This window comes from Thrips palmi, unplaced genomic scaffold (assembly GCF_012932325.1).
Source record: "Thrips palmi isolate BJ-2018 unplaced genomic scaffold, TpBJ-2018v1 HiC_scaffold_10, whole genome shotgun sequence".
In the NCBI taxonomy this organism is placed as follows: domain Eukaryota; kingdom Metazoa; phylum Arthropoda; class Insecta; order Thysanoptera; family Thripidae; genus Thrips; species Thrips palmi.
The window spans coordinates 17220312-17243832 of NW_023144621.1; the positions used below are offsets into that span (position 1 = coordinate 17220312).

The following is a 23521-nucleotide window of genomic DNA, read 5'->3' on the forward strand; positions in this document are numbered from 1 at the left end:
CTTTTTTATTCGCACCTTGTTTTTTGCGCGCTGCCGTCTTGTTGTTGTTGTTGTTTTCCTTCAATTAGTGCTCCGCAGTCGGCAGATGATGCATCCTCGGAGACGACGACGACGAGGAGGAAGAGAGGCAGATCGATTCCGCGCGGTCTCTCTGTCTCTCTCGCACCCCCGGGGGACGCCCCTCGAGTGCGAGAGAGACAGCGCGACTGCTTCGCATCCGTCCGTGGGAGGCAGCACTAGAGTGGAGATAGCCGCTGGAAAGGGGAGTGGGGAGAAGATGAGGTTCATTTGTGGGAAACTGCAAAAACAATTTAAGATATAAAAAAATCTTCTTTTGTTGGCGGAAACACCCTGTGGCGCCTAAACGGCCCCGAGAACGGAGAGGACGTTTGTGACGTGACGGTGCATCGGAGCAGTAGGTTGTCTCTCTCGCACCCACGCGGCGTCCCACATGGCCAGTCTAGAAGTGTTACACACTCGCCAATTTGATGAACTAATCGAAATTTCAGTACACTCATTTCCGCGGTCCACTTTGACCTGACAAAATAGGCATGGTCGTTTTCTGGGTTCCACAAAAAGTAGTTAGCCATCGTGATGCCTTTCATGTTGTTAATTTTTTTGGCAAATCTCTTTCTAATAATTTTCTTCGTTATTTCTATTTTTATATCTGGTGAAATATTTAATTCGCGTGTGACGCTGTGCGCTCCGAACGCGGTGCGTGCGGTTCTTTGATCGCCTCTTTATTGACCCCACAGCCGAGAGAGAGAGAGAGAGAGAGAGAGAGAGAGAGAGAGAGAGAGAGTTCACACGGGAATCCATCTCCCGCTTGCCGCCCAAGTTCCTGGCGGGCAAGGCGCAGACCGAAACTCCCCCTGGTCGGCCGCCGGCCCTGCCACCCTTCGGCCCCGCCCGCAGACTCGCAGTCTCGCAGTCGAGTAGTCGCTGGAATATATTTCTGTATGAATCAAACTTTGTGCCAAGCACGTACGGGGCCGACCGCGGCAGCAGCGCGCGAAAGCGAGAGGGGTGGGGGCGGCCGGGCCGGCCAGGGCGGACCGGGAGCGGAGCCCGAGCGAAAGCCGCCGAAAGCGTTGCATTTGCGGTCAGAGCGACGAGTTACACCGGCGTGTCTTGCCGCCCGCCTCTCTCTCTCTCTCTCTCTCTCTCTCTCTCTCTCTCTCTCTCTCTCTCTCTCTCTCTCCTCTCTCTCTCTCTCTCTCTCTCTCTCTCTCTCTCTCTCTCTCTCTCTCTCTCTCTCTCTCTCTCTCTCCCCCTCCCCTCGCCCCCTCCCTCCCACTCTCTGGCCCCGCGATGAAAAATTCAGGGCAACGCGGTGAAGGTTAATGGCTGAGCGTTTATAGTGGTGGTCCCGGTTGCACTGTGCGCTGGCTTGCATCTCCGGCGGCACAGCCCTGGCAGTATAGGCAATGCCACCCTCCCCCTCCCTCCCCCCGGTCCCTGTGAGATGTGATCTGGCGGCTCAAAGTCCCCCTTTCATACAAGAGGGCTATTGGACGTCTGGTCCCTTCTTCCACTATGCGCCTACCCCCCCTTCCCCCCTTTCCACCCTCCCCCTCCCCTCCGCGCCCATGCTTTGGACTTGGAGTCGGTACGGGCTCAATGTGGGATTTGCGGGGATCCTTTCATTCGGTATAGCACCTCGCCTGCAGGCTGATTTCGGACAATGGCGCTCTGTCTCTCTCGCGCCCGCACGCGACGGCCCGCGAGTGCGGGAGGGACAGGGACGGCCGCGCGCTTCGGAGGCAGCGCGCAGCCAAACCGTATTATGTCCGTGCAGGTCAGACGCTTGCGCTCCGCTCTCCGGCTCTGGGAGAGCCAGCGGAAAACGCCGCGGCACCCCACGCCCAGCCGGCTCCAAACTTTGGAGTCTCCGGAACCGCTGCTGTTCTTTTATTGAAATTGTCCCGATTGCTCTGGCGAGCGGAGTACCGGGTGCCGTCGCGAGACGCCGCCTTGTTGGCGAATCTGCCGGAAGGGGGCTCGCTGTTCCGGAGCGCCAAACAGTGGGCCAGAAGGCCGGTGGAGGCGGACAAAACTCTAGATGCGTTTTGAGCTCCACAGTCGCGAAAGAGGACTCGAACCGAACGTGTGACCCCACCAACGGATTCCTCGTTCGGAGAGCAATCCATCGGTGGGGTCACACAGTCCGTTCGGGTCCCATTTAGCGACTCTGGAGCTCAAACCCGTCCGGGATTTTGACCGCCTCCACCGGTCTTCTGGCCCACTGTGCGCTGCTCCCCTGGAGGACTCCTGGAGTCACGTTCATCGCGCTAGTGCCACGCGCCCCTCGGGGACTTCTGCACGGCAAAAAAGGATTAGTTGGTTTCATCTAGAAACCCGGGTGAGAGAGACGCACGGGGTGTTCTGTAGGAGTGCGCGAAGGATAGATCGAGGATACGTATACGGTACCGTATACGGTTGCGTAGGAGTGTGAGAGAGACTCCTCGGGTCTCTCCGCAGGGTGTGTGCGAGACTCACGGGGCTTTCCGAAGGAGTGCGAGAGGGACTCGTTCTGCAAGGGTGCGAGAGAGACAGCGAACCGTGCGGTCATCCCCCGATTTTCCCGCGCCATTTTGGCGACATTGTTTGGTCGGTACTTGCCGCTCTGGACGTTCGTTATCTCTATCTCTGTCCGGCCGGCCGATATCATCGTCCTGACTCCGTCCTGACTCCGATCCTGACTCGGGGCGGCCATGCCGGCGCAACGCGTGGCTGTGGCTCCACCCGACTCCACCCGGCTCGGCTACAGCGATGCCGCGCGAGGATAAGGCTCCGGCCGGCTTCGGACGTCGCCCGTTGTCTTACCAGGCGGCCTGCGTGGCGGGGCACTTATCCTCTGGTCCACCCTCCCGCGCCGTCACCCCCACTCCCCACAGTGGGCCAGAAGACCGGTGGACGCGGCCAAAACTCTAGACGCGTTTTGGGCTCCAGAGTCGCTGCGAATGGGACTCGAACTGAACGTGTGAGCCCACCAATGGATTGCTCTCCGAACGAGGAATCCATTGGTGGGGTCAGACGTTCGATTCGAGACCTGTGTAGTGACTCTGGAGCTCAAAACGCGTCTAGAGTTTTGGCCGCCGCCACCGGTCTTCTGGCCCACTGTGCCCTCTCCCCTCGCTACTTGCACCCCCTCCCACTCCACCCCGTCCGTGTCCAGTGGCAGAGAAACCCGGCCCACCCCATCAGCTCATCGCTCTAACATTCCCAATGGATTGCGGCAATCAGCGCGCTGTGTGTGCGCTGGCATTTAGTGTTTTTATGTAGTTTTTCCAAGATTTTTTGCGGTGATTTCTTTTTTTAAGTTTTTGTTTTTGTTTGTCTAACTGTCTGTCTGTCTGTCTGTCTATCTGTCTGTCTGTCTGTCTGTCTGTCTGTATGTCTGTCTGTCTGTCTGTCTGTCTGTCTGTCTGTCTGTCTGTCTGTCTGTCTGTCTGTCTGTCTGTCTGTCCGTCTGTCTCAAGTGCTGCATGAGATCCATTTGCGCTCCGCAGATTCCAGGCGATCCAGTTTTTTCAGAAAATCCGAGAATATCCCAGAACCTCACTACGTTACACGAAAAAAAAATGCCTGATTTTGAGGACTCTTTTGATAACGTCGTTGGCGAGACCACTCTAAAACTGTAATGCCTTCGCGGGCTAATGGATACGAGGCTGGTGAGGCGGGAAGGGTGGCGGACAGGCCTGCGCCTCATGGCAAGCCCTCGGGCAAGCCTCTGGCTCCACGGCCCCCTTGTTTCGGACGTCCACTTTTACGGCCATTTTACGATTCTGTGGAGAGTGCGGATTGCAGTGGACGCGTCGCCCTGCGTTATCACTCTGATTAGGAAAGCGTCGCGCGCCATTGATTCTCGTCGATAGGTTTATCCTCGGTTTTATCCGTTTCGTGGAAGTGAGAGCAGGGCGGTGACATTGCCGTGACCTTGCGGTGACCTTGCGGTGACCTTGCGGTGACCTTGCGGTGACCTTGCGATGACCTTGCCGTGACCTTGCCGTGACCTTGCCGTGACCTGGCCGTGACCTTGGCGCGCGAGGCATCCGTCTACGAGGTACCGGCTGAGATTGGGCCGAGCGGGGTCGGAACAAGGGGGAAATGTTAAGCCGTAAGTTGCCCCGGAATGAGGCGCCCTCGACGGCCCTCGGACGGCCCACTCTGTTGTGCGGTCCATCCATTATCACTGCCACTGCAAAGTGAACGGCAAATCACTCAACTTAAAAAAAGAAGTTTCCACGTGCTTCTATTCTGTATTTAACTTTTTTTTCGTGGACTGTGTGGGTGGGGTGAGTGCGGGGGCTGACGCGGTGGCGTGGAGTCAAGGGTAGAGAGGATAAGGCCACCGATGAGACGTACAGTGGGCCAACGGACCGGTGGAGGCGGCCAAAGTTATAAACGCGTTTTGCGCTCCGGAGTCGCTAAATGGGACTCGAACCGAGCGTGTGACCCCACCAATAAACTGCTCTCCGAACAAGGAATCCATTGGTGGGGTCACACGTTCGGTTCGAGCCCTGTTCAGCGACTCTGAAGCTCGAAACGCGTCCAGAGCTTTGGCCGCCTCCACCGGTCTTCTGGCCCACTGTGAGGTAGCGAGCGGGGCCCAGCCGATCCGCACGACATTCGGGGAGGCCGGCACTCCACCCTCACTCACAGGCCCCGCGCGGCCTCGCGCAGCCTCGCGCCAAAAAGCAGAAAGAAGTCGTAACGAGATATAAAGCCGCGAGTTATAAGCTGAGAGCCATCATAAACAAGACATGTAAAGTACTCCCTTTTTTACCACCGTCACCCTCCCATTTTTTTCGTATCCCCCTTCCCCCTTCCCGTCCATGCCGGCATGGCCATCACAGCCAGGAGCCGGCTACAAAGTGTTTCGTGTATGTGAAGGGCACACGCGGGCAGGTCTTGGCCCTCCCCGGCGCCACGCCACTGCCGCCTCGATGAGGAGAGACAGGTGAGTGGGAGGCTGGAGGTGGTGTTGACCTTCTGGCGGGCGAAGCGGCCGGAGCGGGCAGGGCTCTTAGTCCATTGACGACACTCTCTCGCTGGCCCGCACGCGGAGAATGAATTATGGAAGAGTGATGACCGGTATTTAAATTTTGGGTAAGGATTATTTTCTCGCTCAAATTTGGGAGAGAAAGGTTCCTTAACCTGATTGGGGTGATAATTTTTCTAGCTTATAGCTAGCTACGCCGTTCATCACCCAAGTTTATGGCAATTTCATCACAAGTTGATGGCAATTTCATTACAAGTTGATGGCAATTTCATCACAAGTTGATGACAATGCTCCTGCACTAGTTGCATGGTCGTGGCATCATAATGTCGTCAACTGGTTTGATGACGTGCTTTCAAAGAAAATTTACCGCGGAAATTGTCATCTGGTGACGGACGACAAAGTTTCCGGCAGTGCATTGCAGCCCGTCCGCGGCGCATTGGTTGTTGACTGAGCGTGTCGCGTGTCGCGTGGTGTGGCCACCCTCTCCGGCGCGTCGTTTCAGCGACGGTCGAATGTGGGCCTCTAATTTGATGGCCTCGCATTGTGTTACACTGGTACACTGCACAGTTCCGCAGAAAGCGCGAGAGAGAGAGACAGAGCGCCGAGCCCTGGAACGTGTTTTCGTGACAAGTCATAAATCCCGCAGGCCATCCGTCGTGCCTTACAGCTTGCCTTACAGTGCCGCGGCCCGGCCGCTGTCGATGCCATCTCATTATGGCTGCAGAATAAATCAAATCCATCATTCACAACAAAGAGGTATTTGGATGCAAATTTAATACCAATTCGTCACGATGACGTCACCGAGGCGAGACAAGCCGCCTGGATGGCGCACAGTGGGAGGCCGGTGTAGGCGGTCGAAACTCCTGACGCGTTTCGAGCTCCAGAGTCGCTAACCAGGACTCGAACTATGAACGTGTGACCCCACCAATGGACTCCTCATTGGTGGGGTCACACGTTCGGTTCGAGTCCCATTCAGCGACTCTGGAGCTCAAATCGCGCCCGGGATTTTGACCGCCATTCGCCTGGACATTCTCTCTCACGACTCTTTATCTTTATCACGGCCTAGCGCCGTTTAATTAGTGTGCGACTTTGGTCTCACCAATTATAAATATCCTCGGAGCGAAAAGTGGCCATGACAAATTCGCAAAGTCGACGAGAGTCGCCTGCTCGCGTCCAAATGCTCGATTCACGTGCTTGCCCCACAAACGCCTGAGAAGCCGGAACTGGACTGCCCCTACACTGTGGAGGTACCCGAGACGCGTAAAAGCGGAAGCGATATGGAGGGGGAGGGGGGGAGAGGGAGTGGTCTCGCAGCACCGCAAGGAGAACCACTCCCGTTTGTGCTTCCCTCATTACTGACGTAAAACTCATTAAAACGAATTCGCGGCGCGGGAAAATAAAAACAGATGAAAAAAAATATATATTCTTGTAAAGCATATATAGAGGACCGTGGTACTCGCGGCAGCAGGGCGGCACTTGTTCGGGCCGCCGACGCGTTTCGGCCTCGGCGCCCAGAGACTGCGGGGTAAAGAGAGAAAGCAGACGTTCGACCGCGCGCCAACCGCGAGGCCCCGCCGAGTCGTCGCTCTGTCTCCCTCGCACTCACGGGGCGTGCCGGGGCGTGCCGTACAGGTGCGAGAGAGACAGAGCGACGAAAAGGACTCTCGCGGGGCGGCAGGCTTGCGTGAGCGACGATTTCGCCCGGCATTCCAATTTGCAGACGTTCCCCTTGTCATTAAGGGGCGCACCCATGAAGCATCAAAATTGACACACAGATGCAAAATCATGTGTAATTTTCAAATCTTTTTTAAAAGAATTAATATTTCGGAGAGGGTTTTACTCATCCTGTATTGCGTTGGTGCCAATAAGTGTGTCACGCATCGGTCACGCATTTCACTAATGACTCGAGATGTTGAGAGCTTCAGTGTGGGGAACAGAGGTCAAATGACACCCTTCCCCTCCCCCTCCCCCATCCCTCCCTCGAGCTCCCCGAAACCGCCCCTGCGGTGCACCACTCAGTCACAGAGAGCTGAGTAGATTGAATGGAAAGGGGGGGGGAGAGAAGGTCCACTGGCCCACTGGCGCTCTGTGAGTGTGTGTGTGTGTGTGTGTGTCAGTCTGTGGCAAATAGACCATCTTCAAACGCAGCCTCGCGGCCTCGCGGCGATAAAAGTCCCGAACCTGTCGTGGAGACGGGGGCGGGATGGGGAGGCACACTGTGTGGTTTTACCGCTTTTTACCGCTTTTACCGGCTTTCCCGCCCAAGGCACGGCGAGGCTCGGGGAAACGAGAGCAGACGGCCGCAGCGAAGTGTCTTTCTTTTCTCTTACTCCTCGTTTACTCATTATTTATCGCATAACTCGAAAGAATTGGGGTGGTATAATTTTTCGAACTGCTGCTTTTTCTGCGATGGTTTAACATCCTGAAAAGCTCCTGTTTTTTTGTGTTTTTTTTTCGCTTTGTCAAATTAATTGTTTTTTGTTTTTTTGGGTCGGCAGTGGCCGCAACAGCTGGACAGAAAGACACTGGTGGACACTGGCCGCCGGTGGCACCGAAGGGGGTGGACCTCCACTCTGGAAATCGGACACAAACGGTTCAGAAAACAACAGTAATAGAATCAAAATGTCACCGAAAAGTAAAGTACAAAGAATTCAAGTTGTTTTACTCTCCACAGGCACACAGACAGACAGACAGGCAGACAGATTGGCATACATGCAGACATACAGACAGACAGACAGACAGACAGACAGACAGACAGACAGACAGACGGACATACAGACAGACGGACGGACAGAGGGCCGGGCCACTCTGCGGAGGGATTGACACGATGCCCGCGAGGCTGCGTGAGGCCGGTGAATGATTGATAGTGGCTGCCCCGGCCTGCCCCGGCTTTCGGGGCTTTACGAGCGCACCCCGCGGACACCTTGGCCCTGATGGCGGCGTAACGGCGTCGTAAGGAGCAGTGCGGAGCAGTGTAGCGGAGCCGGAGGTCCGGCGGGACGCGGCAGACTGATTCCGAGCGTCGTCTTCGTCGCTCCCTCTCTCTCGCACTCATAGGGCGTCCGGTATAGGTGCGAGGGAGACAGAGCGACGAAAACGACTCTCAGCCTGCAGGCGGCAGGCTTGCTGCCACACCTGGAAGGGTCGCACGGGGACCGCGGCCGGCCAATCAGGACGCTCCATTTCGTGCGGTGTTTGGAATTTACAGTGCCGGGCCGAGGGCCCCACCGCGTGTCGCATGCTCACTGGGAGACAGACAGAGGAGGAACGCTGCACAGTGGGCCAGAAGACCGGTGGAGGCGACCAAAACTCTAGTCGCGTTTTGGGCTCCAGAGTCGCTGAATGGCACTCGAATGGAACGTGTGACCCCACCAATGGATTGCTCTCCGAACGATCAATCCATTGGTGGGGTCACACGATCGGTTCGAGTCCCATTTAGCGACTCTGGAGCTCAAAACGCGACTGGAGTTTGAGCCGGCGGCGGTGTGCGTGGCGGGGCGCGCGCTGGTCCTTCCCCGCCTCCAAGCACGGCGTCCTGGGCACGCCCTGGGCACGCCCTGGGCACGCCCTGGGCACGCCCGGCCGCCTAATCACGTTTCCGGCGCAGGAAATGACATCCGAAGGCAAGGCAACCTGACGGCCGAAACACGAGGAAGCAAGGCCAGCAAGGCCAGCAAGGCGTTGGAGTGGGGCGTCTGCCGTTTCTGCGAATTAAGAGCGTAGGCCAAGGGGCAGGCAGAGGCAGGTGCGCCACCGGTAGAAAGAAAAAGACAGAGAAAGGGCGGAACACGTTTGGTCAGTCTTTTTTTTTCCTGAGAGGGACCGTCTTTAGCTGAAGTCGCTTCGACCACCGTGGAACAGTGGGCCAGAAGACCGGTGGAGGCTGCCAAAACTCTAGACGCGTTTTGAGATCCAGAGTCACTAATCAGGACTCGAACCGAACGATTGACCGTACCAATGGATTCCTCGTCCAGAGAGCGATCTATTGGTGGGGTCACACGTTCGGTTCGAGTCCCATTCAGCGACTCTGGAGCTCAACACGCGTCAAGAGTTTCGGCCGCCTCCACCAGTCTTCTGGCCCACTGTGCGCGGCGTCGCTGCAGTGACAACCCGTTTCGAAAAAGGAGGCGGTTGGGAATGCCTAAACAGCAGCCCCTTCTAATGCCTGCATCATGTATATCCGCGGTGGGGCGGGGGGAGTGTTTAGAGCCCCCCGGGGGGTGCTCACCCCAGAGCTTCTTCAAGAACGGGGGTGGGGGTGTACATGTGTTGTACACACGGCAGCCACGCCGGAGCGCTGGAAGCCTGGAAGGGGGTCAAGGATGCGACGCCGGGGATGATCGAGGAAAAGGGGGAGGGGGTGGGGGAGGCTTAATCCACCGAGCGGGGCAAAAACACGTCGACCCGGTGAATACCCCTCCAAGGCGCTGACACAAGCAGTGCACCACCGCAACTATCTCCGGGACTCCGGGTCCGAAAGCCGCGGCAAAGCACGCCAAAGCCTCGTTAGTTACAGATTCCACAGTGCTCTGTCTCTCTCGCACCTCCACGAGAGGCACCGCGAGCGCGACGGAGACGAAGCTTCGTGGTTCACGAGAGAGACAGAGCTACGAGGTTCGCTCTCATGACTTGGCGGATTATTTTGCGCAACATTTACATCCGGGGTGGGCCCGCAGACTGTTTCTGTCTCTCTCGCCCTCGTGGGGGAGGCGGGGTATGGAATTTTGACCGCCTCCGCCCTATTTAAAATTCATTGTTCCTTAAAGATACCTAAAAGAAATGTCCTTTGTATTATGGAGGGAATCTCCAGGATAGTATGTTGGTGCTGCCTGTCCTGTCACCGCCAGACATTTTGAGTGTGAAGCATGGGCGAGGCGAGGCCCTGAGAGTCTGGATGTCGTCTGCTGGCCTGAGATGGGATTACAGGTCCGCTCGTGAGCTGGTCCGCCAGGGCTTGCCTCTGCAAGCTCATTCCGAGAATCCTCTACGTCGCTCTGTCTCTCTCGCACCTACACGGGACGGCCGATGAGTGTGAGAGGCAGAGCGACGACTGTCGGAACGAGTCTGCAGCCGCCCCCCTTAAAGGCTGCCCGACCTGCTCCGTGTGCTGCTAATGACTTCCGGGGGAGGAAGGGACTGGACTTGGGCCTAGACTTTCGGCCCCGCCCGCTACGCCTCGAAACTGGCGCGGAATTGGCGGGAAATTTGAATCGTCCCGACGTTGAGTCGATAAGACCACTCAATCGTCATTCCCAACCAATGTTCCAAATTTGGGATTTGGACAAATATCCCTCTTTTTGGACAAGACGCCCGAAAAAATCACCATGCGTCCAGATCAATTTTTTTTTTTAAATTGGCTTGTTGTAATTTTTTGACTAATCATGTTTCACTTTTCTCTGTTTCTCCCCAGCCGAGCCCGGGTTCCTGCTGCAGTTGGACTTCCGGGACACGTTCCACATCGAGCCGTCGGAGGGCTGCCGCTTCGACTACCTGGAGGTGCGCGACGGCGCGCACGGCTACTCGGCGCTGCGGGGCCAGTTCTGCGGCCAGACCTTCCCGCCCATCCTCACGTCCACGGACCGCTACCTGTGGCTGCGCTTCCACTCGGACGAGAACATCGAGTACAGCGGCTTCAAGGCGGTGTACCGCACCGTGCCCAGGCCCGAACGTGGTGAGCTATACTCTCAACCAACACAGTGGGCCAGGTGGTCGAAATCCCGGACGGGTTTTGAGCTCCAGAGTCGTTAAATAGGACTAACCGAACGTGCGGCCCCACAAATGGATTGGTCTCCATACAAGGAATCCATTGGTGGGGTCACACGTGTTCGATTCGAGTCTGGAACTCTGGAAATCAAAATGCGTCAAGATTTTTGGCTGCCTGTGAACCCGGAATTTGCCAACGGTCGTAGGCATTTTTCTTTCACAAAGTTTCCACAGAAAAAAGTCCTGTGATATAAAGGTCATGGAAGTTTCCAGATTTCCAAAGACGTGACAGACTCCATAAAAAAAGCAAAAATATAAAAACAAAATTCTGGAAACTGGCGCGTACTATGTCATTCGCCTTATTGCCTTGTTTGATACCTTTGTTTTTTTGGCGTGTTTTAGATGTGCCACCTCCCATGGAGATGTGCTACTTCAACATCACGGGCATGGCCCAGGGCTACATCAACAGGTCGGACATCGACCGCAACGACCCGAACCGCGTCAGCATGTCACTGGAGCACAAGATGCCCATCGACTGCATGTGGGTCATCCAGGTGGACCAAGGCTGGAAGGTATTTCAATAATTATAGAGTTTTTAAAAAATATAAGAAAACTTTTCGGGAGGGCTTTGACGCGATTCTGGCCTCTGGCACTCGGGTTACTTCAGCCATGAGAGAAGGGTCCCCTTTGACTCTTGCTTTTTATTATTTTGCTCCAAGGCGACCCCAGCGTAAATTTTCAAGGTAGAGACTTTAAAAAAATGAAGCGGATTGGGGGCGCCGTTTCGCACTCTAGTTTCTAAGTTCCATGGCCTACTCGGCAGGAGACCTATTTTCAGATTATTGAAGATCAGAAATCAGGAATTTTCTGATTTCAGGATGTCAGGATCAGGATTTTTTCTGATTGACAATCAGAAATGTGAAACAATTCCTGATCGACAATCAGAAATCAGAGATTCGGACAGTCAAAATTCAGAAAATCAATCAGGAAAATCCTGATTTCTGATTTGAAACCAGAAATTCAATCAGGAAAATCCTGATTTCTGATTTGAAATCAGAAATTCAATCAGGAAAATCCTGATTTCTGATTTGAAATCAGAAATTCAATCAGAAAATCCTGATGGCATTTACACCATTTTTTCTGAAAACAAACGAGTGAAACTAACTGTCACAGTCTCACCTGGGTTGCTCTTCTCATTTTCCAGATCAACCTCAACTTCATCACGTTCAAGCTGGACAAGCCCAACGACTGCGAGTCCAACTTCGTGGACGTGTTCTCGACGCGGACGGACCTCCCGTCGCGGCTCAAAAACTTTTGCGGTTCGATCGCCGATTCGGTCACCTCGGAGCTCAACGTGCTGCACATTCGCTTCTACGCGGACTACAGCGCCAAGAACAGCAGCTTCGAGTCGCTGTTCACGGCCTTCCGGGAGAGGAGCACTGGTAGGTCAAGTCCAGGTCTCCGTGGCGGTCGGGGCGCCTGCGAGGTAGGCACCTTGCGAACGCCGCTGCTGGGCGGGCCGGCCTACCCGCTGCACGGCAGGCTGACGGCGGCGGTGTTCAGGGTCGCCCTCGTAGAGTCTCTCTCTCTCTCTCTCTCTCTCTCTCTCTCTCTCTCTCTCTCTCTCTCTCTCTCTCTCTCTCTCTCTCTCTCTCTCTCTCTCTCTCTCTCGCCGAAGGGCCAAAACTGGACGCGTTTTAAGCTAGAGTAGCTAAAAGGTATCGAGCCGAACTTGTGACCCCACCAATGGATTACTCTCCCAACGAGCAACCCGTTGGTGGGGTCACACGTTCGGTTCTAGTCTCTTTTAGCGAATCTGGAGCTCAAAACGCATCGGTAGTGAGGAGGACAACTTTTTTGACGGTCCCTGTCCGGTGCTGCAGGGGCGTGCGACCCTGAGACGGAGTACGACTGCGAGGACAACAGCTGCATCGCCAAGGAGCTGAGGTGCAACGGCGTGCACAACTGTCGCTTCAAGTGGGACGAGGAGGAGTGCAAGGTGGGTCGCTCTGTTCCGCTCCGCTCTGCCGTGGCTCTGCCATGGCTCTGCCTCCACGCCGTGTAGTGTTACGTTGGTGTTGCGAGTCGAGCCGAAAGGCGACACTGTAGACGCCATGCAAACGCCCACTTCCATGCATGCTTGCGTGTGTTTGTGTACGTTCCACAGTGGGCCAGAGACAGGTGGAGGCGGTCAAAATTCTGATCACGTTTCGAGATCCAGAGTCGCTAAAAGGGACTCGAACCGAACGTGTGACCCCACCAATGGATTGCTCTCCGAACAAGGAATCCATTGGCGGTGTCACACGTTCGGTTCGAGCCCTGTTCAGCGAAACTGGAGCTCAAAACGCGTCCAGAATTCCTCCGCCTGCACCGGTCTTCTGGCTGACTGTGTGTTCGCTGTGTTTATCTCCCAGCGCTTATTTTTGGTTTGTTTTGCCGTTCCAGCCCAAGTCGGGGTCGTTCGCGGACGTCATCACCAGCTCGGAGCAGCTCATCATCATCATGGTCATCTTCTGCCTGCTCGTGTTCGGCATGTGCTTCGCCTTCGTGTACAACTGCATCGGCAAGCTGCTGCGCGACCACAGGATCATCCAGGTACTGTACCAGCCAGTCAGGTATTTGAACCACTGTTTTAAAAGAAATAATACTTGGAAATCCCCAGATACCTCTTTAAAAATTTGCACCCGATTCCGAAACGTGGAATGTTTATATTTTGAATGGGTTTCCTGGAGGTATAGTAGTAGAAAAAAATGATGTTCTTTTTTTTAACACGAAGCCTCTGTAAAGTCCTGAAGAAGCTTCGGAACGCACTTAAGGGATTTCCCAATTTATTTGTAACAGTGAGTACTCCTCCAGAGACTTAGAGGCCGCCAGGGGCTTAACGTGTTTGTCGCCTTGTCGCTGCAGGAGCACATGCGGCAGTCGCGCGAGGACCGCCTCGACGAGATGGGCCGGAAGTCGCCGACAGTGAGCCGCCACTGCTCGCAGCACTCGAGCGAGCACGAGCTGGGGGCGGAGGACACGCCGACCACGCGGCGCCACCACCAGGACTGCTACCTCGCCGGTAAGCCACGCGCGGCACGCAGTGGGTTCGCCAGAAGACCGGTGGAGGCGGCCAAAGTTCGAGGCGCGTTTGGAGCTACAGAGTCCCTCAACAGGACTCGAAACGAGCGTGTGACCCCACCAATGGATTCCTCGTTCGGAGAGCAATCCATTGGTGGGGTCACACTCTCTGTTTGTGTCTGGAGCTCAAAACGCGTCCGGGATTTTGACCGCCTCCACCGGTCTTCTGTCCCGCATGTAGTAGCGCGAGGGTCGCTTCTACCGCATTCTTGCTTGATACACGAGAAATGGCCGTCGATACCCCGTGCGCAGCGCAAGGGATCTCGCAGTGTATTGCCTGGGGGTCGTCTCCCAGCCTCGGGGACAGTCTCTCCCGCGCGGGGTAGAGCTGAAGTGCCCTGGGAACTGCCGGTACATTGCCATGGCCACGTGAAGCAGAGGCGTAACTAGAAAATCCCTCGTAAAAGTGAACGGGGCCGTTGTAGAAAGGGTTAAAAACCACCAGACTGGATTAGCTCGCCGTGCTGGCATAAAGCACTCCATTGGCCAGCGCCAGATCTGGCCGGCAGCCAATCCGATTGGATCGTGATTCAATGCGGAATTGTCGTTCTGGCGCGGCCGCTTTTAAACGGTGCCACCCGAGTCTGCCTCACAGTGGGCCCTCCTGCACTGCGACTGCTTCGCTCTGTCTGTCAATACCCCTCGCGCGGATGGCCCGTGTTGAGAGTCTCTGGCGCGCGGAGTGGCCCCTCCACACAGCAACTGCCTCACTCTGTGAATACCCCTTGCGCGGATGCTGCGAGCTGAGAATCTCTGGCGCGCGGAGTACCGGCAGTGTCTCTTGGGGTGGACTGCCCCCGTTGTGCCAGAAGACCGGTGGAGGCGGCCTAAATTCCAGACGTATTTTGAGCTCCAGAGTCACTAAATAGGACTCGAACCGAACGTGTGACCCTCCCAATGGATTCCTCTTTCGGGGAGGAATCCATTGGTGGGGTCACACGTTTGGTTCGAGTCCCATTTAGCGACTCTGGAGCTCAAAACGCGTGTAGAGTTGTCCACCGGTCTCCTGGCCCACTGTGCGGAGGGTGCCCCGTTTCTGACTGTGCCTCACGCTTGCAGGCACGGACGACGCCATGCTGCCCATGCTCATCAACCGGGGGACGCTGCCGACGCCGCCGTCAAACGGCGACGCCATCTTCGTGCGCAACTCGAGCGGCGGCATGCTGACGCACTCGGCGCACTCGGTGCGCACGCACTCGGTGGGCTGCGGCAGCGTGGTGGTGGCCGACGTGGCCGACGCGGAGGACGACTCGGACACGCTGCCGTCCGCGCCGCTGCCGCTGCCGCCGCCGCTGCCCGAGATGCGGGACATGGAGTGCCAGACGCGGGAGAGCCTGTTCCACGCCAACGGCAGCAGCCTGAGCAACCACGAGCCGCTCACGTCGCGCTCCAACTCGGACCGCAGCTGCACGCCGCCGCCACCGCCGCCGCCCACCATCTCCCGCCTCGTCAACATGAAGAACAGCCGCAACTCGCCGCGGCCCGCGCCCTTCAGCACGTTCGGCTACGTGGACGAGGGCGCCGGCGCGGCCACGCTGTCGCGCAGGGGCCCGCCGCCCGCGCCCGGCCCCGCGCACCACCACCACCACCACCACCGCCACCTCCACGACGACCCCGGCATGCGCTTCCGTGCCGAGGCCGTCATCGAGATGGACCAAAAGAGCAGCAGCTCGTCGTCGGGCGGTGGCGGCGGCGGCGGCCCGGGGGCGCCGGGGGCCGACCGGCCTTTCAGCATGGACTCCACCAAGTCCGCCCCCGACGTCATCGTCACCCACTGACGCAGGTGCACCGCCGCGTGGGAGGCGTCCCGGCGGCGGCGGCTAGACCAGGACCACCAGGACCACCAGGACGTCATCGTGCACCTCGCCGACGTCGGTGACCTCGCGGACCTCGCGGACCTGACGGACAGCAGCGACGCCGGGGTGGGGCACGTCCGCGACCCCGTTCGCGACCCCGTCCGCGACGTCCGCGGGGCGTCGGCGGGCTCCGAGATGGAGTCGGGGCTGTCAGGGTCGGCGTCCCCGCCCTCGGCGTCACCGCCCCCCGCGCTGGGCGCGCTGGGCCCGCCCGCCGAGTTCTGCGACTCGCCGGTGCCCAGCCTGCCCGGCTTTTGACTTGCTTGCCCAGCGCGAGCCCTGGCCCCTGGCGCCCCTGGCCCGAGCCCCGGACTCCAATGTTTCTTTGTTTTGGGTTTTAAATGTAATTTATCAAATAAGGTCGTGCCAAGGGTGATGAATGGACATGGTCGCGTGCGGTCACTTTGACCGGACCGATACTGCTCTTTGGCCAGCCTCTATTTTCGCCATCGTGATTCGTCCAATGATTGCAGAAGTGATCCAACTCGGGTACAGACACTAAAGCAAGGAAATGGAACTAGTGCCACTTTGTTTAGATCAAACTGTGTGTTTATTATTTATGATGCTACAGAATCTTTTTTTCTACTGCCAGTTAGGTACTTTTTTCTGCGGTGCTGATTAAAGTTAGTTAATGTTTTTCTAGTCTATTGTCTGTTCAATTATTGAGCTATGTGAAGACAAACTGATGTGAACTGTGATCATCTGCAGAAGTGTTGCTTTTACTGTTCGTTTCTCTATCGTCTCTAAATAGGCCCAGGTGGCATAAGGAGATCAGGGTTTCGCCAAGCAAGAGGTGTGACTCTGCTCCAGTTGATTTTCTTTTAGTTTTAACAAGTGAGTGCATCGAGTTCATCCTCATCATTTTATTTTCTTGTCATTCTGTGCTCGTACAAACATATCGTTCAAGTCAAGATAGAAAGAAATAGTGTAAAAACATGCACTTGGCAGAGTAAATTTTAACATGTTGGTGTTTGTAATCATGATCAAAACTATAATATGTAATTCTGATCTTCATTTTGAAAAGCGTACAGCAAACACCACCTTAAGTATGGGTCAAAATTTTGAAGCTATCCTCTACAAGCATTTCTGCGTTCATGCAGCATGCAAATTAAAGTGGTATTTGCGGGTATTTGTGAACCGATGAGTTTGTGAACATGACTTATTACACACTGTCAGCCAAGTGTATGCATGGGTAACCAGGAAAAATAATGCAAGATTATTGTGCATTAAATGGTCTGTTTTTATACTCAATATTAACGCATTGTCATTACATCCATTGCAGAAACAAAAGGCTCCTTGAATAAAGCATTAAAACCTTGGATATGTGTCTCACTTGCTCTTGCCTCTTTGTTCCATACGTATGGTAAAATCAATGGTTTACGACCATTTAGGCTCTAAACAGTCTTTTTCTGGCGAAAAAACTGCAATCCTTCGAGCCCGCGCCGATGTAGTAGGCAACCCACCGCGCACCCAAACCAAGCGTCTCGGGAAAGGCCATTTTCACAGCAAATGAAATGTGTCAAAGAGCGTTGAGCACCAGGCATCTGTTTCTCATACCCAAAGCAACGTTCCATGTGAATTTTAGACGAATCGGAGGTGGGTCATAGAGCGACCGCCTGCGACCGACCGACCGACCCACTGTGAGGGCACCATTTGAAGTATTTTAACAACTTGTAAGATGTTACTGCAGGATTAGGGCTGTTTGTTGTACAAAGGAAAAACACAAGTTTCTTTTTTAAATTTGGTTTCATAAACATTTTATTTTCATTCATAAAATTAATAACTTAAAATCACTGGACGATTTTTGTTTTATAGTCAAACGAAAAGAACTTAATGCAGAGATCACAGCCTGGAAAAGTATGTGAATATTTACATGTGTGAATGTTTCCCCCCTCTCCCCTCCCCAACATTTTCAAACACAAATAGCAGGAGCTCAACATCCTTGTTTGTGTCTGAACCATTCTTATCAAAAAAATATATTTCATCATATATAAAGGCGGATTTTTTTCTTTTTGAGCAAACAGACAATATGGTTTGAAATTACAGAAAGGACTTCTAAGGTGTCTTGCACCTCTCTAGTTTTATGTGTTGAGGCACTAATATATATATATATATATAGGTTGCAATTGCTATAACCAGAAAGCTTGTACTTGAATGGTGTTAGGTTAACGGCATGTTTCTTCAAACCTTGACTTTCATTTTCGTCATAACAATATTTGAAGAACACACAGATAAAATAAAAATTAAGGAAAAAAAAATTGAATCTACACTTTTTATGAGTTTAACAGCCTCAGGGTCAGCGCTAAGCTAACTCCCATATCAAATCTTTACACATACTTTTTTAAATGTCAAATGTACACTACTAATTACACAGTTATAGATGTTACTTTTATGTACATATAATAATTTGTATAGGTCTATATATTTATATATATATTATTTTTATATATATACATATATATATTTATATATATGGTAGGTACCTTGGACTAAAGTTCAAAACACTTTCTGTACAAAACATATACAGTGAGCGGAGGGTGACAGTCAACTTTCTACAGCTAACAATGCCACATTGGGCTACGAGCTTTATCATCCAGACAAGAGAAACAATAATAATTTTTTAAAATCAAACTTTTTTTCTGATGTTCAGAATAAGAAAAAAAAAAACAATTTTTTTGCAACAGCAACGTAATAGTACTTGTTGGTAACAACACACGTTACAAACATAAAACTTGTAATTAAGCACTAACCTAAACAATAAGTTAAGTTAACCAAACTTTCCTTTTTCCCCAAAAATTTGGTTAAGTTATACTTATTTCACTCAAGTTCTTAAATAATCGATCCTTCAGCAGACATAACAACAGAATCACAGTGACAGAAACATGAAAGATGCATTTATATACGTCACTTCCACTTTCAATCATTTGGTCGGACTGAGCCGGAGTCAACATCACAGCTACATAACAACAGCCTGACTGGCTCAAATAAATTTCCGTACATGACAAAGAAGAGCATTACATTATGTTAAACTTAGTTACAGAACAAATATTTTAAGGCAGATTCTTAAATTACTTCTCTCTAAACAACAAAATCTCCAAATGTTGTTGCAAGTGTTGAATGAGGCTCATTCAACCAGAGAAACTAGCATAAAAAAGCACAATTTTCATAAGCAAACCAAATTTTTTGCAAGTATCTTTAGCATGTTCAGCTCCAAGTGGTAACTTAATATGATGCCCTTGGATCCTCTTGCTCCTTTAGTTTGCCAGTCAAGATATAAAGGAGGTTGCAAATGGTCATAATAAGAGACTATGGAACTACATGCCCACCTCCAACCCAACACATTTGCATCATCCATAGTGTCATACATATTCTGCAATGGATGGTGCAAGTATGTTACAGGTTCCATAGTATCTTAGGATGACAAAATTTATTGTTTTTATTCTGATGGTGGAGCACAAGACTACAAAAATGCTACCAGATAGTATTGCAGGCATACTGCATAGCAAAAGGACCAGACTGAAACGCTTTAAAAAGATCCATGAAGCAAGGGCATCTTGTACAGAGTACAGCTGAGATCAATAATATAAAATCTTTTCGGGCAGCTGAAGTTCTCAAACAACTAATCTGAAAATCGTCTACTAAAGACTAAGTTGAATACATGGCTTTCGATAATTAGTCTAGTAGGAATAGGGGCGTAGTTTGGTCAAAAATGTCTAATTAGGTTGATTTCAGGGTCAATTTCAGCTCGGTGTTAACGACTGAACTCAAACCTACACGGTGGCAATGATGATGAGTAAATGGGCCAGGTTGGCGACCCTGTGGAAAAGGTCAGGTGCGATACGCGCCAAGCTCTCATTGGCGAATTCACACGACGGGAAGACGTGAACCACATAAGCAGCCTGTAAACAAACCAGAAATAAATACACAATGCTTGATTTTGAAGACAATATTCAGCCACAAACTAAAGGATAAGGCTGAAAACTCACCTGCTGCGAGCCCGGAGCTGCGATGTTGACGATGCCCGCGGCTTGCTTCTGCTGCAGGTAAGTAATGAAGGCAGTCTGCAGGTTGTTGGACTGCTGCAACACGTCCATGGTGTCCCTGCCGCAGGGCAGCGCCAGCAGCATGCAGTGCTCGTTCTCGGTCTGCATCTTGCGGGTCACGCCGTCGATCTGAGTCTGCTCCAGACGCATCCTCTGCGCGATACGCAGCGGCGGCGTGGTGCCGTCGCTGTTGCACGGCAGCGAGCCGCGCGCCACGATGGGGTTGCCGAAGACGAAGTGCATCTGGACAGCCGCCTGGTCGTTCTTCAGAGCGAGAAGCCCCTGCCACATCACTGGGTACCGCTGGAACCAAACAACAAAACGACAGGGTCAGATTCCGTCAGGGCAGTCAGAGTACGGCGTCCGTAGAAAACAGGTAAAAGGGAGCGCGATTTACAGCTTTGGCCGTCATTTGTCAAACTGAACAACACCTACCTGTAGCAACATCATGAGGGAGTCATGCTGCGGCGGCCCCTGGTTGGACAGCGGCGGGCTGGACAGCGTGGGCCTGGCCACCGAGACGGTGGACGACGACTCCGAGCCGGCCGGCGAGTGGTTCAAGGGCACGGGCACGGTGGCGGCAGCGGTGGACGCCGGCGTCGGGTGCAGCGCGTGCGCGGGGACGGCCCTGGCCGCCACGGCGTGGATGTGGGCGCCGTGGGCGGGCGGCGGGTCCTCGCCCGGGTAGAAGCGCGAGGCGGCTGCCGCTGCCGCCGCCGCACCGTAGTGCGGCATGCGGTACACGGTGGCCACCTGCGGCGAGTCCGTGGCGCGGTCCAGCGCGTGCGGCGACTGCAGGCCGAGTGCCGTCGTGATGGTGGTGATGGTCGTGGCGCTGGCGGGGCGTCGCAGCTCCAGTGGCGGGCTGCTGCCGGGCGGCGCCGACCCGCGCCCTGCCACCGCCTCCTCCGGGTCGGGCTCGTTCTTTGGCACGATGGGGCTGCGCGGCGGCGGCACCACGGCACCGCCGGCGGACGCGGCGGCCAGGTGGTAGGGCAGCAGGCTCTCGCCGTGCGCGGCCTGAGCGGCCTGCGCGCGGAGGTACTGGTACATGACGTTGTGGACGTACTGGGTGCCGGCCACGGGGTGCGGGTGTTGAGACAAGTCGTGCACGCCAGGCGGGGTGGCGCGGACCAGGTGGGGCGCGTAGGAATGCTGCACGCCGTCGCCCTGCCAGAACAAGGAAAAACAGGGTTAGCGGGGCGAGGTAAAGGCCTATCGCAGCAAATGGTGGAGGGGAACGACAAAGTAACTTAACGTGTCTCTCAAAACTAAACAAATTTTGTCAATCGAAAGGAATGAAGCTTTACTAAGTAAGACTGCTAAACACAGATCCTTACCAGAGGCATTGCTAGAGGAGACAACAAGCTAGAGGACTTGACATTCGCTTCATCTCTAAGGGACACTGGTATTGTTGAGGAATCGGATTCGACCTGCAAGGACCCCACGTATGAAATAACTTGGGTGGAGGACAACCATTGCCTGATTGACACTTGTAGGATGGGGAACTTGACGTGACAGGGATGGCCAGGAAAGCGGCGCGTCAAGGGGCTTACCTGAGCCTTGGCCGCTGGCTGCGGCTGTGCCAGGGTGGACAAAGGCACCACGGTGGTCCTGAGGTTGGAGGTGCCGGCGATGAGGGGCTGCGGCGCCTTGTGCAGCGGCGGGCTGGCCACGGCCCCCGTGAAGGGCTGCGGCTGGGGCTGCTGCTGCCCGGCGCCATGGACGAGGTGCGTCTTGGCGGGCTGGACGAGCGACAGCGGCGCGTTGGACTTGACGCCCAGCGCCATCGGCTGCGTCTGCGGCTTGACGGTGGAGGCCAGCATGTGGCCGGGCGCCTGCACCACCACGCCCTGCGGCACGCCTTGCTGGGCAGGCTGCGGCACGGGCAGCGCCACGCCGAGCGGCGCCGCAGTCGCCTTGTTCTGGTTCACGACGGACTGCAGGATGTGCGCCTTGGGTGTCATTGGCGTCACCGTGGCGGACTTGTTGAGGACGACCGGGCTGCTGCGAGAAAAACGTCGAGATTAGTCCGAGTTCACCGAGCGACGGTAGGAACAGACGGGTGGGGGACCAAACTTACCTTGCCTGCACCGCGGACACGTGGTTGATCTTGGTCATGTTGGCGGGCAGCGTGGTCTTGACGGCCTGGTTCTGGTTCTGCGGGAGGTGCGCCACCGCCTGCAGCAGGTGCGCCTTGGGATTCAGGGGCTGAGTGGAGATCTGCTTCATGACGGGCACCGCGGGCGCGGCGGGCTTGTTGGCCACCGACACGCCGATCGGACCCTTCCCGGCTCCCACCAGGGGCACGGCGTTCACCGCGTTCACCGCGTTCACGGAGCTGGCGACGACTCCGGGCTTGGGCGTGGTCACCAAGGGCACCGGATGGGATGTGGTCGCCCCCTTGAGAATCATGTCACGCGGCTTCTGCGGCTGCCCGACCACCACGTTGACGTTCATCTTGGCGTCGGGCTGCACCACGCACACCTTGGCGGCCTGCGGGACGGCCGGCACGGCGTTGGCTTGGATGGGCGCTACCAGCAGCTTGGGCTGTTCCTGCGCCGGCAGCGTGCCGGGCTTGGCGTACACCACTGGCATGGGCACGCCCGGCACGCCCGGCACGGCCTTCTGTGGAAGCGGCGCCTGCTGGATCTCCTGCTTGGCCTGCTGCAGCACGTGCTGCTTCAGAGTCTGCATCGGCTTCACCGGCACCGGCTGACCCTGCCATGTGGTGGTGCCGTCTTGGTTGGGTGTGGCCGACTGTAACAAAGGGAGACACGCAAGGTTAGAGCCTCCCCTCCAAGGCGTGACGTGCAGAAGAAGCTCGAAGTGGACACTTACCTTCCCCATCATGATGATGGGCTGCTTGGCTGCGCCGGGCACCGGGACGTACTGGCCCTCTTCGGCCTCCTGCATGGGGATCAGCACGCCCGTCTCGGGGCAGATCATCATTGTGGGCTCGCTGGAGTCGGCCGGGTCGACCCCGACGAGGCCTGCCAGGCGCCGCTTCCTCTCGCGTTCCTCTCGCTCCTTCTCCTTCTCCTTCTCCAGCACGCGCGTGCTCAGCTTGCCGGGCGCCTTGAGTGTCGTGGTGGCCGCTGCCACGGCGGACGCGGCGGATGCCGCCATGTCGGCGGTGGACGCCGCGGCCTGCGATGGCGGCGAGGCTTGCGTGGGCGACGCGGTGGAGCGCGCGGGGCTGGGACTCTGCGTACGCGGGGCCGCCTCGGCGGGCTGCAGACAAGGAGAGACATGAGTACCCTGATCCAACCACGGCAGCAGGCTTTCGTTTGGCGTGCTGATGCTTACCTTCTTGGTGTCTTCGCTGGCCGAGTCCTGGTGATCGGACAGCGAGCCGCGGCGCGCCGCCGCAGTGCTTGAGGCTGGAGCTGCGTTGGTCGTGGCTGCAGTAGCAGCAGTGGTTGCGGCGGTTGCGGTGGTTGCGGTGGCAGCGGTCTTGCGTGAAGCCCTTGGTGACTTCCTGGGCTGCTCGGGCGTGGTCGCCTCGAGTCCGCGGATGGCCTGTCGGGTGGTGCGCCGCGTGGCAGGCGCTGGGGCTGGTGGCGTGGCCGGAGCCACTGCTGAGGCCGGGGCCGCTGCAGGGGCTGGGGACACGGCCTTGCCCCCAGGGGCAGTCGCGGCGGCCGTGGCGGGGGCTGTGGCCGGGGCTGAGGTGGTGGCCGGCTGGTCCGAGGCCGCGGAGCGCGTGACGACGGCGAGGTTCCTCACCTGAGAGAGGGAAGACTGTGAGGCTCGTTTAGTGTGCCCGTGGGTTAGTGGCATGCACAAAG

The 23521-nt window shown here is 55.4% G+C and overlaps 2 protein-coding genes across 2 annotated transcripts in view; one reads left to right on the plus strand and one right to left on the minus strand.

Moving 5' to 3' along the window:
- The window catches only part of LOC117645776, a 101753-nt gene extending 85140 nt beyond the window's left edge, over nucleotides 1-16613 (plus strand). The window contains exons 5-12 of the mRNA XM_034386181.1: nucleotides 10416-10676; nucleotides 11111-11280; nucleotides 11913-12150; nucleotides 12592-12707; nucleotides 13154-13303; nucleotides 13616-13772; nucleotides 14891-15368; nucleotides 16439-16613. Of these exons, the coding sequence (XP_034242072.1) occupies nucleotides 10416-10676; nucleotides 11111-11280; nucleotides 11913-12150; nucleotides 12592-12707; nucleotides 13154-13303; nucleotides 13616-13772; nucleotides 14891-15368; nucleotides 16439-16613 (1745 nt within the window). The remainder of the gene's footprint in view (nucleotides 1-10415; nucleotides 10677-11110; nucleotides 11281-11912; nucleotides 12151-12591; nucleotides 12708-13153; nucleotides 13304-13615; nucleotides 13773-14890; nucleotides 15369-16438) is intronic.
- An 801-nt stretch (nucleotides 16614-17414) lies between these two features.
- The window catches only part of LOC117645783 (protein split ends-like), a 66591-nt gene continuing 60484 nt past the window's right edge, over nucleotides 17415-23521 (minus strand). The window contains exons 16-25 of the mRNA XM_034386194.1: nucleotides 23040-23474; nucleotides 22572-22964; nucleotides 21814-22490; nucleotides 21287-21737; nucleotides 21071-21163; nucleotides 20691-20900; nucleotides 20461-20522; nucleotides 20166-20358; nucleotides 19674-20033; nucleotides 17415-19586 (exon numbers count right to left, since the gene is read on the minus strand). Coding sequence (XP_034242085.1) covers nucleotides 19458-19586; nucleotides 19674-20033; nucleotides 20166-20358; nucleotides 20461-20522; nucleotides 20691-20900; nucleotides 21071-21163; nucleotides 21287-21737; nucleotides 21814-22490; nucleotides 22572-22964; nucleotides 23040-23474 — 3003 coding nt within the window. The 3' untranslated portion in view covers nucleotides 17415-19457. The remainder of the gene's footprint in view (nucleotides 19587-19673; nucleotides 20034-20165; nucleotides 20359-20460; nucleotides 20523-20690; nucleotides 20901-21070; nucleotides 21164-21286; nucleotides 21738-21813; nucleotides 22491-22571; nucleotides 22965-23039; nucleotides 23475-23521) is intronic.